This window comes from Trichoplusia ni, chromosome 16 (assembly GCF_003590095.1).
Source record: "Trichoplusia ni isolate ovarian cell line Hi5 chromosome 16, tn1, whole genome shotgun sequence".
Lineage (NCBI taxonomy): Eukaryota > Metazoa > Arthropoda > Insecta > Lepidoptera > Noctuidae > Trichoplusia > Trichoplusia ni.
In genome coordinates this window covers 5,752,564-5,764,757 of record NC_039493.1, presented here as the reverse complement: position 1 = coordinate 5,764,757, position 12,194 = coordinate 5,752,564, and the positions used below count along the sequence as shown (strand labels likewise).

The window sequence follows — 12,194 nt, the reverse complement described above, 5'->3', positions numbered from 1 at the left end:
GACCAAGATACTTTCTTTCAGTCTAAATTAAGCACGAGGCAGTGAATGTTTCAAAATAATGAGTCAAACCTATAATGATGAGTTTGATGACCTCAATTTAATACTTTTAATATGTAACTAACATCGAGCACTAACATTACAAACTCCGCAGTATACACAAACGAAACACAACTGTAAATTCATAATCTATCTATCTCTATTCAACCTTTTAAAGTGATAGAGACAACATGATATGGGCAAGATAAAGCTAATAATATCATGACGAATAGTTGACTTTAAACTTTTTAGTCAGTATTATAAGTGTAGTCAGTATAGTCGTCAGGCAAGCAACCGGTCTTGGCCACGTTTGAGAAGTACTTAGCTGATAGACGGGGCGTTCTCGTGAGGTTCTGAGACTCGTAATCAACCTGATACAAGCCAAACCGTTCCCTGAAATAAAAAAAAATGTTTTTAATTTTTACTCATATTTTGACTGCTGTTCCTGGTCTCAAGTTTATTAAGTTTGTTATATTAGTCATATACAATCATCCTTCTATATTGTCTTCTGCGTTTCCTTGGTAATCAATTTATCTACATATGTGTATATGTAATAATTTTGTATTGAATTGTATGGTAAAAAGTGACAGCGTACTATGCTATGGATGGAGTTGGTAGTGCCGTTTCTTCTTCACAACCAGAACACCAAGGGAGAAGTGAAGGATGGACGATAGGGAGTGCTGTTCATATGATTCTTTGACGTTCAGAAATGCTACTTAGTAGCCTAATTTGAAAAGAAACTCATCTGTCCGCGTGACGCTATGTGTGCGTGCGATTAACATCGATTAATTATTGTTACAGATTTAATTTGGTGACACACAAATGAAAGTCACATGGTTTACACTACGTCACTGTATATTCACAAGGGTTAGCCACACGTTGACTATTATTAGATGTAAACGGATGCACATCCTCGCTTTTTATGGTTATCAGAATTCCTATATCTGCAGTCTGTCTGTGACGTAGGGCAACAACTGTTGTTATGGTATTTATTTAATATGAATTTATCATGGTCTGAATAAGCATTATTAATTAAATGACTCATGTTTGAATACAAGGCGAACCTCCATGTGGGCCTTCATTAATTCTCAACTATAAAATCCTGAAGCCTCACTCACTTCCTCACTCCGTCCCTCTGCAGCACAACTAAATTCTTCTTTCAAAATCCATATTTTCCAATAAAGACAGTGAAAATACCACTTACGAGTAGCCCCTCATCCATTCAAAGTTGTCCATCAGGCTCCAGTAGGTATACCCCAGAACATGACAACCATCTTTATAGATGGCCGCATGTAATGCCCGAAGATACGCATCGATGTAGTTCACACGTTTGGTATCGTGAAGGCCGGCTTCAAAAGACACCCCATTCTCCGTGATCAAGATCTTAGGGTTGTTGTAGGCGTTCTTAATCCAGTTTAAACATCTCCTGAAGCCCCATGGCACTACCTGAAAGGAACAAAGAAGTTAGGTACTGAGGGCTTTGCAGCTCCGGTTTATTCCGAAAAATCATCAAAGATCTGTTGCATAAGAGGGAGAGTTGTATCGTTTCGTATCATACATTTAATACCGTTCCTGGACTAATCCGCAGTCATCTTAGCATTAATCTTACGCATCTACATTAAATGAGCTCGTGGCTACGTGTTTAAGTCGTGGGACAAATATTTGTCTGAAAATCGAATGCCTGAAAAACCCCTGCGATATAAGGATCAAATATCTTAGTTTGGGAGTCGTAAAAATAGAGATATGGTCATTGTGCTTATATATCATAGTTGCTCTTACCCTTAACCACGTAGAATTAGACTTGGGCCACTCATCCTTTTGTGTAATTATCGCGTTTATATCATCTTGATATGACGGTTTAGTACTGATTTTCCCTGAGCCCGGTGCTGCTAAGTAAGTGGTGTAATGGTTCAGACCCATGAAGTCGAAGGATCCCCGAATCATTTCCACTTCTTCGGCTGTGAAGTACGGTAGACGGGAGCGAGGGAAGCCCTGGCGTTTGGAGTTGGCGTCCACCGCTTTCCTCATCACTTGGGGATAGTCGCCCTGTTGCGAGAAGATTGGATTTGCGTACCAACCGAACTGAAAAATAGACAAGTACTTACAAAGCGTCTTTCCCTCTATGAACTGAATGTTGAAAACATGTAATCTTATAATGCAATGCAGAAGCTCCGAAACTGCTTGAACAGTTCGTTAGTACTCACCATGAACTGTCTGGCAGCATCAGCGGCCTTTTGGTCTTCTCGTGACGTCGTCGCTGGCTCTATCCACGGAAAGACATTTGTTATGCCCATGACACCTAATACAAATAGGTACATTATTAATGTGTTTACACAATTCCTTAAATTACTTAGCTGAGATAGCAATTGATAAAAATATGGTACATTAATCTAGTGAATCTGATTGATATTGAGTCTAAACATTCATAGGCACCTTTGGTAATTTTCCGATATTTCTGGTCAAACATGCGGTAGACCATGCCGTGTGCTCTGAGCACATTATGCCCACACATGTAGTCCTCGAACCCGCTGGACCTGCCGCCTGGAGCGTCGTCACCTCCATAGCCATTCTCGCAAAACGTTAGAGGCTCGTTGAACGTCAACCAGACCTTTACAGTGTCTCCGAAGTTATCTAAAAGTACCTATGAACAAATCACTCATTGTATTTACACATAGTTTTCGGCAATATGTTATTATAGCACATGATACAATACTTATCGCTCTTTGCTAAATGAGAGTTCTAATTGTCTTCGATGGGATTACATTCATCACAATACCCATAAATAAAATGCACATTAATTTATAGTAGGTATGACAGTTAATCGATTTAGGATTTAATGACAACGAGGAACATAAATTGAATAGGTACATACACGTGCGTAATCCACAAAATAATCAGCTATAATAGGGTTAGTCCAACCGCCAAGCTCTTGCAGGCTCTGAGGCAGGTCCCAGTGGTACATGGTGGCCACTGGAGTGATCTTGTTTTTACGTAACTCCTCTATCAGCTCCTTGTAGTACCGTATGCCGTCTTCGTTTACATTACTGTGAATTATGAAATGTATAACATAAAAGTAACTGTATATTACACAATTTTATGATTCAGAATGATAAAACAATTGCTTACAGTTAACCTAACATTGCAGAGAGAACTTTAGTTGCACATTTGAATCTACAAGGTCAAGATTATACGGATGGGAGATCGAAACTTCCAATCAAGCAACCAATTTTGTGGTCATAGACATTTTGGCGTTATGATGAAAGACCACTCTTCTTTTGTTGATCAATTCATTTCTGCTTGACTTTTTTGTAGACGAGAAAATTCTCCATTATTTTTTTTGTCAGTTTGGGGCGTAAGATAACACCTACTTGCTTAACCCATCAGGCAGTATCCGAGGCCAGGAGATTGAAAACCGGTAGAAGTTGACTCCCAACTGCGAGAGTAGCTGGACATCTTCCTTCACCTTGTAGTAGGACCCATCAGCCACGTCAGCGTTCTTGTGGTCGAAGACGCGCTCTGGGTGCTCGTGAGTATACCTGTCCCATATGCTCTCGCCTTTACCTGTTGAGATCGAAACTCATGTAGTAGAAACTAGAAATTTTAAATGTATGTGAATGTAGCTTAATCATCTATTACTACCCAATATTTGTTGCCACAAATATATATAGAAAAACTCGATTGAAACATTAGGCACTCAAAACTAAAATGACTAAAATAAGTTATACTCACTAAAACACGATAAACGGGGACTAGAAGAAAGACAGACACGACTCGATATTGACATGCTTCGACCATTCTTTCAGCCACAATAATAATAACATTTTGAACTAACCTGATACATTCCAGGCACCTTCAATCTGGAAAGAGGCGGTAGCTACACCGAACGCGAAGGAACTGTGAAAACACAACTTCGAATCCAATTCATTGCGTTCTTTTACTGTTGCTTGTACACTGGAACAGAAAACAAAGACAGCTTCTGAGTGGACTACACATTGTATGAAAAGATCAGAGGACTTAGAAAATATGAGTGTCTTTGCGTATGTGACTTGAAGTTTTGCGAAACCAACCGCGACCCAAGGATTAAATTCATTAGAGCGGGAGTGAAAAAAAACTATGATATCGCATTTTTGATGAACTTATCTATACTTCTATTGTTTGTTTGAACGCGTTAATCTCAGGAACTACTGGTCCAAATTGAAAAAATATTTTTGTGTTGAATAGACCATTCATCGAGGAAGGCTTTAGGCTATAAACCATCACGCTGCGATTAATAGGAGCTAAGAAACAATGGAAAATGTGAAAAACCGGGCAGGTATACCTAAATCATAACTTATATCTTCTACCCACGGGGACAAAGTCGCGGGAAACGGCCAGTACTGTAATATATAAGCCACCGACGTCTAAATGGGTGGATCGAATTTGAATGATTCTTTCATCGTTTGTTTAGCGCCCTATATTATTGGATTAGATTCACTATGTTATTCCTCCCGGGAACTTAATATTCAATCACCCTCCAAGTACCAGTTGTGGGAAATCCTTTTCGACGGATGTTGTGACTTCGACTTTTCATTCTTCGACTTTTTGTGCTTGTGGCCGGTAGCCAGTGTGTTGTGACCCTTCAGTTTTGCTTTGACCTTGACCTTTAGTCCCAATATTCTCTAGGTATCCAGAAATCAAATAGTAGCCTTTAGTAACGCTTCAGTCATGCGCGTGACACGTGACCAAGTCCATTATCGTATCACGTCTGGGATATACCTAATCATTATGTCGTAGTTAAAGATCTGATCTTACTGTATCATTGCTATTAATGAAAAGGATCCGATTTAGATAAATACTACTATGTTATCAAGATTGTTTGATAAAAAAAACGTCATAAGGTACGTATCTTGGAGAAATATTTCAAGAATTTACGCAATGTCATAATTGATCAATGTACCTAAAATTAGGTACCACCTGTAACTACATTATGGAAGCAATAAAGTAATGAGTATTGAGTATTAAATGGTGCAGATGTGTAGCGGGTTCGAACCCCGATCAGCGAATATGCTTCTTTTTAGCGCAAAGCTCATGACATTTTAACAGTAAAATAAAAATAAAGTAACTAAAATTTAGACATGAAGTTCTCGATGTAAATATTTTCAAACACAATACTATCTACGCAATTAAATATATTATGTTGATAAGGCAAAGTTAACTGACCAATATCATGCATTCTTTAAAGTCATGCGTCAATTGACGAGAAGAAATATATAAATAACATGAACAACAAAATTAAATTGTTATACTCAATGGTGCAGAACAGGTATTCGCAATACCTTTGGCATCATAATGTCATTGGTATATTTTCATAGACAATTTGACTCCTTTGAGGGTGTTCTGTCTTGAAGGGTGGGCGATAAGGGGAGCTGTATATGTGAAAGAATACTTGACATTCAAAATAAGTAGACTGTCTTGATAAATGGATTTTGATTTTATATTATTTTTATTTGATTTTCACAGTTAATAAAAATAATACATTCGCAATCTTTCGGTACCATCGCTACTTGCAACGCGCTACCAGGATTGCTAGGCGTCCGGAATTTAGCTTTTCATTTGGTTATTCGGTACTTTTTTATTATCACCCTAATTTTGTATATGAATGCTTCATTATAATTTAAAAAGATTAATCGGCGCGATTCACAGTGTGTTATGGGACCCATAATTTGGACATGATCGTTTTCGGGCAGAAACCGACAGTCAACATGATTACAAAGGCAAGAGTAGAACTCCTGGGTGATAGTTTTGTTTAGTTTAGGAGATATTTCTTTTTAAAGTTTACGCTTTTTTTTGGCTGAAATTTAGAAATATAATTTTAGTAAAAAAAGTATCATAGATACAGAAGATTGTGAAAAGCCTTTTGATAGAGCTATTAAAGCCCATTCACCAAAGGCTTTGGTAATGCTGTACTACTTATGAACATGGAGATATTCATATTTTTCAAAAAAAATACATTATTTTTTTTCTACGGAACCCTATTGTATAAGCATCTGATTTTTATATCATTTTGAAGCCCTTTGTATATACTACTTACACAAAAATAATTACTTGCTTATCTCGTGGGATCTCTCTGTTATGTATCTTTATGTTGTATTTGAAATTTTCGGCCTTCAGGGCTATCACAAAACTTTTTTGTCAAAAAAAATTAAATGAATTCGGCCCTTAATCTGTCTTATCAATCAAATCCAAAATAAATGTGGCATTCTCACAAAATCGTAATTAATCTTGGTAAATAAACCAAGGTATTTTTTTCGCAAAATACGTTAAGAAGTTAAATTAAATATAGGCAATAAAAAGCATAGAAAATATCATACAGGAGCGACCTTTTCCATCGCGCTTTGGAGTCATCGGATCCAATTATTTATAGCCAAAAAAACAAAAAAGACCAAAATGGCTACCATTGCCGCCAACTGTTATAAGTTTATTAAAACCAGTGTCAGTGGATGACCTCCAAGTGAATACCGCGCTGACAGAGCATGATGTAACAGAAGAGGAAAGTGAAGAACAGCAGCGTGATAGTATGCTTGTTCTTTCTACTGAAGATAATATCTTTGAAGAATAAATTAGTACATAGATACCTGTGCTTCCAAAAAAAGTAACGAACTGTATCAGTCCCTTGTAATTAAGTTTATTGCCACTAACCTGGCACAAATCTAGACTTTGTGCTGCAACTGAGAATTTTCTTTTGATTTGACAGCAATTTAATTTTCCAACCTCTTATCCACCTCAGCTAAGGCTGTTGGAAAAATGAAATGGATATGCTCGAAAAAATTGTAGTAGATATAAGTAAAATTGTACTAGATATATGCAAAGAGTTGAAAAGATGCTCGAGGAGTTTCTTTCGCCATTTCTTTCCTCCTTAATCACGGGGCCTTTGTGAAACGGTGGTAGAGTAATATTATGACATTATGATATGTTATGTAAAATTTTACGTCCAATAAAATGATATTCTATTCTAGTCTAAAAATAATTTAAAGAAATAGACTTTTTTTAACCGAAATAGTATTTTCGATTTTTTTTGGAGAAAATTTGTTGCTCTTATGAGACTTATGCTTAATGTGTAGAATAATTAATATAATCCATATAGTAATATACCTATGGGCATAGATAGGTAGTTAAACAGGAAATAAAAAATAATATTTTTAGAATAGTTCGAATTTTCGGCTTTTGTTTTCGGCTTATAATTGTGACAACCCTGAATAAATTTTTTATTCTTAAATATCTCTGAGATCCCACGAGATAAGCAAGTAATTATTTTTGTGTAAGAAGTATATACAAAGGGCTTCAAAATGATATAAAAATCAGATGCTTATACAATAGGGTTCCGTAGAAAAAAAATAATGTATTTTTTTTTTAAATATGAATATCTCCATGTTCATAAGTAGTACAGCATTACCAAAGCCTTTGGTGAATGGGCTTTAATAGCTCTATCAAAAGGCTTTTCACAATCTTCTGTATCTATGATACTTTTTTTATTAAAATTATATTTCTAAATTTCGGCCAAAAAAAAGCGTAAACTTTAAAAGGAAATATCTCCTAAACTAAACAAAACTATCACCCAGGAGTTCTACTCTTGCCTTTGTAATCATGTTGACTGTCGGTTTCTGCCCGAAAACGATCATGTCCAAATTATGGGTCTCATAACACACTGTGCGATTGTATGACAGCATCGCTGCGAAAATTTGCTATCTGCCAGGGCTTGTATAGAGTAGTAGAGTGGACAATACGTTCAGTAGTACCTAGTAACCTACATTATCTAGTATGAGGCCTACCAGCTATTAGAGGTTACAGGGCCACAGAAGAGATAAGTCTAACAGAAAACACCTTTGTTTATTACTAAAGATCACCTAAATATACATCTACTACAACTAATAAAATAAAAAATTAATAAAATAAATATTTCGGCCTCAGATTACCCAATAAGTATAAAATTAACATCTTGTCCGCTATATCTAATTAATCATCTTTAAATTAACATTATCACTTCACTTCCGCGCAACCGATCAATTCTTAAAGTTGCCAAATTAAAATTCAATAAACACTTACCGAAATATTAAAATGATGTGAATTAAACAGTGGAAATATATATAATGATACATTATAGTGTTATCACGAACCCCGGCCGGAGTCCCGCAACTATGTGCACCACTAATAGATAGCCTGTTGGCATTGCACTAATAATAAACAGAACTTATACAGGATGTTACAAAAATGCACGTATTAGCCTATTAATATTTTATTAAGCTTAGTATTTCCTTATTCGGAGTTGGGGTGACCATGATATAATAAGTTCAAATTGTGACAAAAATTCCTATCGTAAAATTACGAATGTATGGCTTGTGTGATAAGAAACAAAAACTATTTCAATTAGGCTTTTGTTAGACACATTTGTAACGTTAATATTAATATCTCCAGTTGCGCGGCTCCAAAATTGATATTCATATTGATATGAAGCGACAGAAAACTCCATTTAAGTTACTCTGTTAAGTAAAAACCGTTTTTGTTATTAAAGTACGTAGCTACAGCTGGCGAATGGCAAACTTAAATCTTACAAGAAAATTTTATATTTACGATAACAATTAATTATACCTACCGTATGCACAATTATCGGACTTTTTAATGAGGATTTGTTTCGATAAAATTCGAAACACTTTTGTGTTTCTTTTTTATTGCATTACATCATTTTAGATTTATAACTTACGGAAGAAATTGAATTAATAACTTATGGAATTCGCTCTCTCCCTCACTTTTCTCATGCACCTATTCACTCTAGCTCTTAATCTATAAACAATAGAAATGTAGAAACTGAAATCGGAGCACTGCGAAATTAAGTCGCTTGCCTTAGGTTTAAATATAATTGTCAATTGTACATGTCCATTAAATTATATTTTTTGACAGGCGCCTGATTTTAAACACACTGTGAACCACACACCCACTAAAACACATTAAAGTAGGTAAATATAGGATTATCTCAATTTAAACAATATTATGTAACAAACATACAAACTAACGTACCCAATGTAATTACTAATTAGATAACAAGTAAGTAAGTAGTTTGCAAGTTCAAAAAGAGTTTGTAAACCAGTCTTAAAAAATAGTCCTGTTTAATTTGAACTGTCGAAAAGAAAGATAGGCGAAGCTGTGTATTCCATTATGCTGACATTAAAAAAAATGCTTGTTTGAGTAGCCTAATTTAAAAATGATGATTTTAGGTTCGATGTGTAAAGAAAATTAATATTTGCCTAATTTGAATGAAAAAAAAAACAAACTGTATTTTTTAAATAATCGAAAAAACAAAACAGCCTGTACATGAAACAATAACTGTAGTATCAGTAGTACATAATATAAAGTCAACGACTGTTAAATGTTTTACATTTAGTTTAATTTTATGGCGGTTTGATCAATTTTATGCAATTTAATACAAATTGTGTTAAATGATTGCGTTTACCGATTGAACTAGGTTTTTTTTCTGTAAGTCTTGAAAATATTACTTTGAAATCATTTAGTTTTTTTTTATTGTTTAACTTACTCTGTAATATACGAGTAAGTGCCTAAATCGTTGTAAAATTATTATTCTAACTCTTTAAAAGAATTCCGTCATACATGGTTTTTTGATACTTGAACAGTTGACGCAGCACAAGCGCAAAAGTGATAATTTCTCCTCGTCTTTGTAGCACTTCTCATTGCTACTTTTGTCTATTGGTATTAACGAAATTGTGCCCCTTTTTTTGGTAAGGCGGGGGAATCCTCATGGACACCCTCGGGGGAGGAAATGGATAGTGTCAGACTCTTACTGACTAAACCTGAACCGCCGTGCTACGTCATCCGCGATAAATCAATCATCTGACACTGACCCCGACAAGAGTTTTTCTAAGACCAGCAGCCCCACAGATTACCCCGTTCAAGTAAAAAAACAAATAATCTCTTCAGCCTTTTAATATAGGTATAGATTATAAAGTGTCCTCACGAAACCTGCACGAAACTTAAACTACTACATATTTTATCGACCTACAATTCAATAGTGTGTATTTTAATCGATCCGTTGAAGCATAGCTGGTTTTTCGGTTAGCTCCCAATAGCGTGTTAAAGCCCTTGATGCGTACCCTTGGTAGATATCGCAGGCTTGAAGAGGTGGTGAATGAAGCGACAAATCAACGAAAGCGTTTTAGACAAAGACTCAACCTCTCGCGCTCCGCGTACTCGATTACAAAGCAAATGTTTTTTCGGTACTTATTTGACCGGTGGTACTAAAAGTGTAAATGGTCATTTATATTGCAAGATAGTATGACAGAGTCGCCTTTTAGGGAACATGCTATTAAGAGAACTCTGCGCAACGCCTTCTTTTGGTTAGGAACTTGTCTTTTCTTAATCTAAAAAAAAACTTGTATAAAATAAATAAATATTATATATCAACTTACAAAATCATATCGACCCGCATTAGGTAGGTGATTCGGTTAGATTATTTGTGTAATCCTATGTCGCATTTAGATAGTATAGGTTCCTTAAGTGAACAACCTAATTTAAATGTAATATGAATATTTATTACTTTAGCTCTCTCTCTACCTTTAGGTATCTCTCTAGCGTCGATAAGCGTTTGTCCACCGCAGTCGACTACGACTTCAAGATGATACGGCGCTAATAGTCGAGTGACGACATTAGCGACAAGCAGCTATTCCACGCATGTAACGCATACTTATTGTCGTTACCTTATATCCGCCGCGGTGGACAAACGCTGTAAAGTACCATAACCTGTTGCAGCTTTTACTTATGTATTCAAGCCCGGCAATCCATACATAGTAAATAAATGAATATTCCACAACTCTCACACAACGCCATCTAGTCTGAAACTAAGCAAAGCTTGTAGACAACTGATAACATTATTAAGATGAAAATTTCGTTAGTGTCTTTTGACGTACGCGCCAGGATAGAACTTCGAATCGGATAGAACTCGGTGGCCCGAGTTCGTTCCCATCAAATTAGATCGGACTACTTTTCCGAAGCATTCGGATATTTCCGGAATCTATGGCGAGGAGACCTGATCCCAAACGCCTCTATACAAGGCCTTGCAACTATCAAACTTATTTTTACTTTGTTTAAATTCAAAGTCACAATGGTAATCACATCTTGTTAATCTATACTAATATATAAAACTAAAGAGTTTGTTTGTTTGTTTGAACGAGCTAATCTCAGGAACTACTGATTAAAAAATATTTTTGTTTTGAATAGACCATTCATCGAGGAAGGTTTTAGAGTATATGCCATCACGCTGCGACTTATAGGAACGAAGATACAATGGAAAATGTGGAAAAACAGGGCAGGTTAAATCATAACTTATATCTTCTAATCACGCGGACGAAGTCGCGGGCAACAGCTAGATATATACCTAAGTAGTTAATTTTTACGTTATGCAAGCAATATTTTACAACGTAGTTTATAAGCTATGACTACCTTCATACATTTGTTGTATTTTAATTTACCTCTTGTTCACATCATTATTAAATAATGTAAACAAGAAGTACTGCACTATCAATCGAGCACTCGCATAGCCGACTGGTTAATATCACCACACCAAACCGACAGAGCGTGAGAGATGTGACTTCAATGTTTGTATAAACCCCGGGACACTGCTGGGCAAGGGTCTCCCCAAATTTATCCAGGATTAGTTTGCTAATAATGTCGGTTGTATTGGATTTAGACCCAGCCAAGTAAAACTAAGATCGTAAAAACAAAATGTGCTACATAGTTTGAGAAGTAGTAGCTGCAGAAGATGAAAGTTGAAATTAAACCATTGTTTGCTCAGCTCATAACACTGCCAGTGGGACAGAGACACTCGAGAGATTTCGAGAGCTAGCAACCAACTTGGTTTGACCCTGAACCTCAGAATCTCGGTTTGAACAAGGTTCAGGACCTTGACATACACAACAACAGTTAAGAAAACTTTGTCGGTCGAACTTAAAAATGTGATAATTCAATAATGTAATTTCGATTCGATCTAGCTTGGATAAGGATGCTAACATTTTATCTACTCAAGTCAATTAAATGAAATCATTAAAAAGGAAATGAGTATTTTTTACATATTTTTCCTGTACCTAGCGAATGCATAATTAACGTATACGTATGTT

The 12,194-nt window shown here is 35.8% G+C and overlaps 1 protein-coding gene across 1 annotated transcript; it reads right to left on the bottom strand.

Moving 5' to 3' along the window:
- Nucleotides 1-70: 70 nt before the first annotated feature.
- LOC113501684 (myrosinase 1-like) lies at nt 71-8,878 on the bottom strand. Its single transcript, XM_026882872.1, has 9 exons — nt 8,119-8,878; nt 3,869-3,987; nt 3,405-3,597; nt 2,909-3,080; nt 2,470-2,677; nt 2,241-2,335; nt 1,816-2,118; nt 1,241-1,482; nt 71-429 (listed from the first exon to the last, which is right to left on the bottom strand). Exons 1-9 carry the CDS (start codon nt 8,169-8,171, stop codon nt 285-287), a joined length of 1,530 nt encoding a protein of 509 aa, XP_026738673.1. The 5' UTR covers nt 8,172-8,878; the 3' UTR covers nt 71-284.
- Between the last annotated feature and the right edge of the window lie 3,316 nt (nt 8,879-12,194).

Coding starts and splice junctions, on each gene's coding strand:
- LOC113501684 (XM_026882872.1), bottom strand. CDS start 8,171: ATGTATCATTATATATATTTCCACTGTTTAATTCACATCATTTTAATA. Junction 3,988..8,118: donor CACATCATTTTAATATTTCG/GTAAGTGTTTAT, acceptor TTTCTGTTCCAG/TGTACAAGCAACAGTAAAAG. Junction 2,119..2,240: donor ATGCTGCCAGACAGTTCATG/GTGAGTACTAAC, acceptor TCTATTTTTCAG/TTCGGTTGGTACGCAAATCC.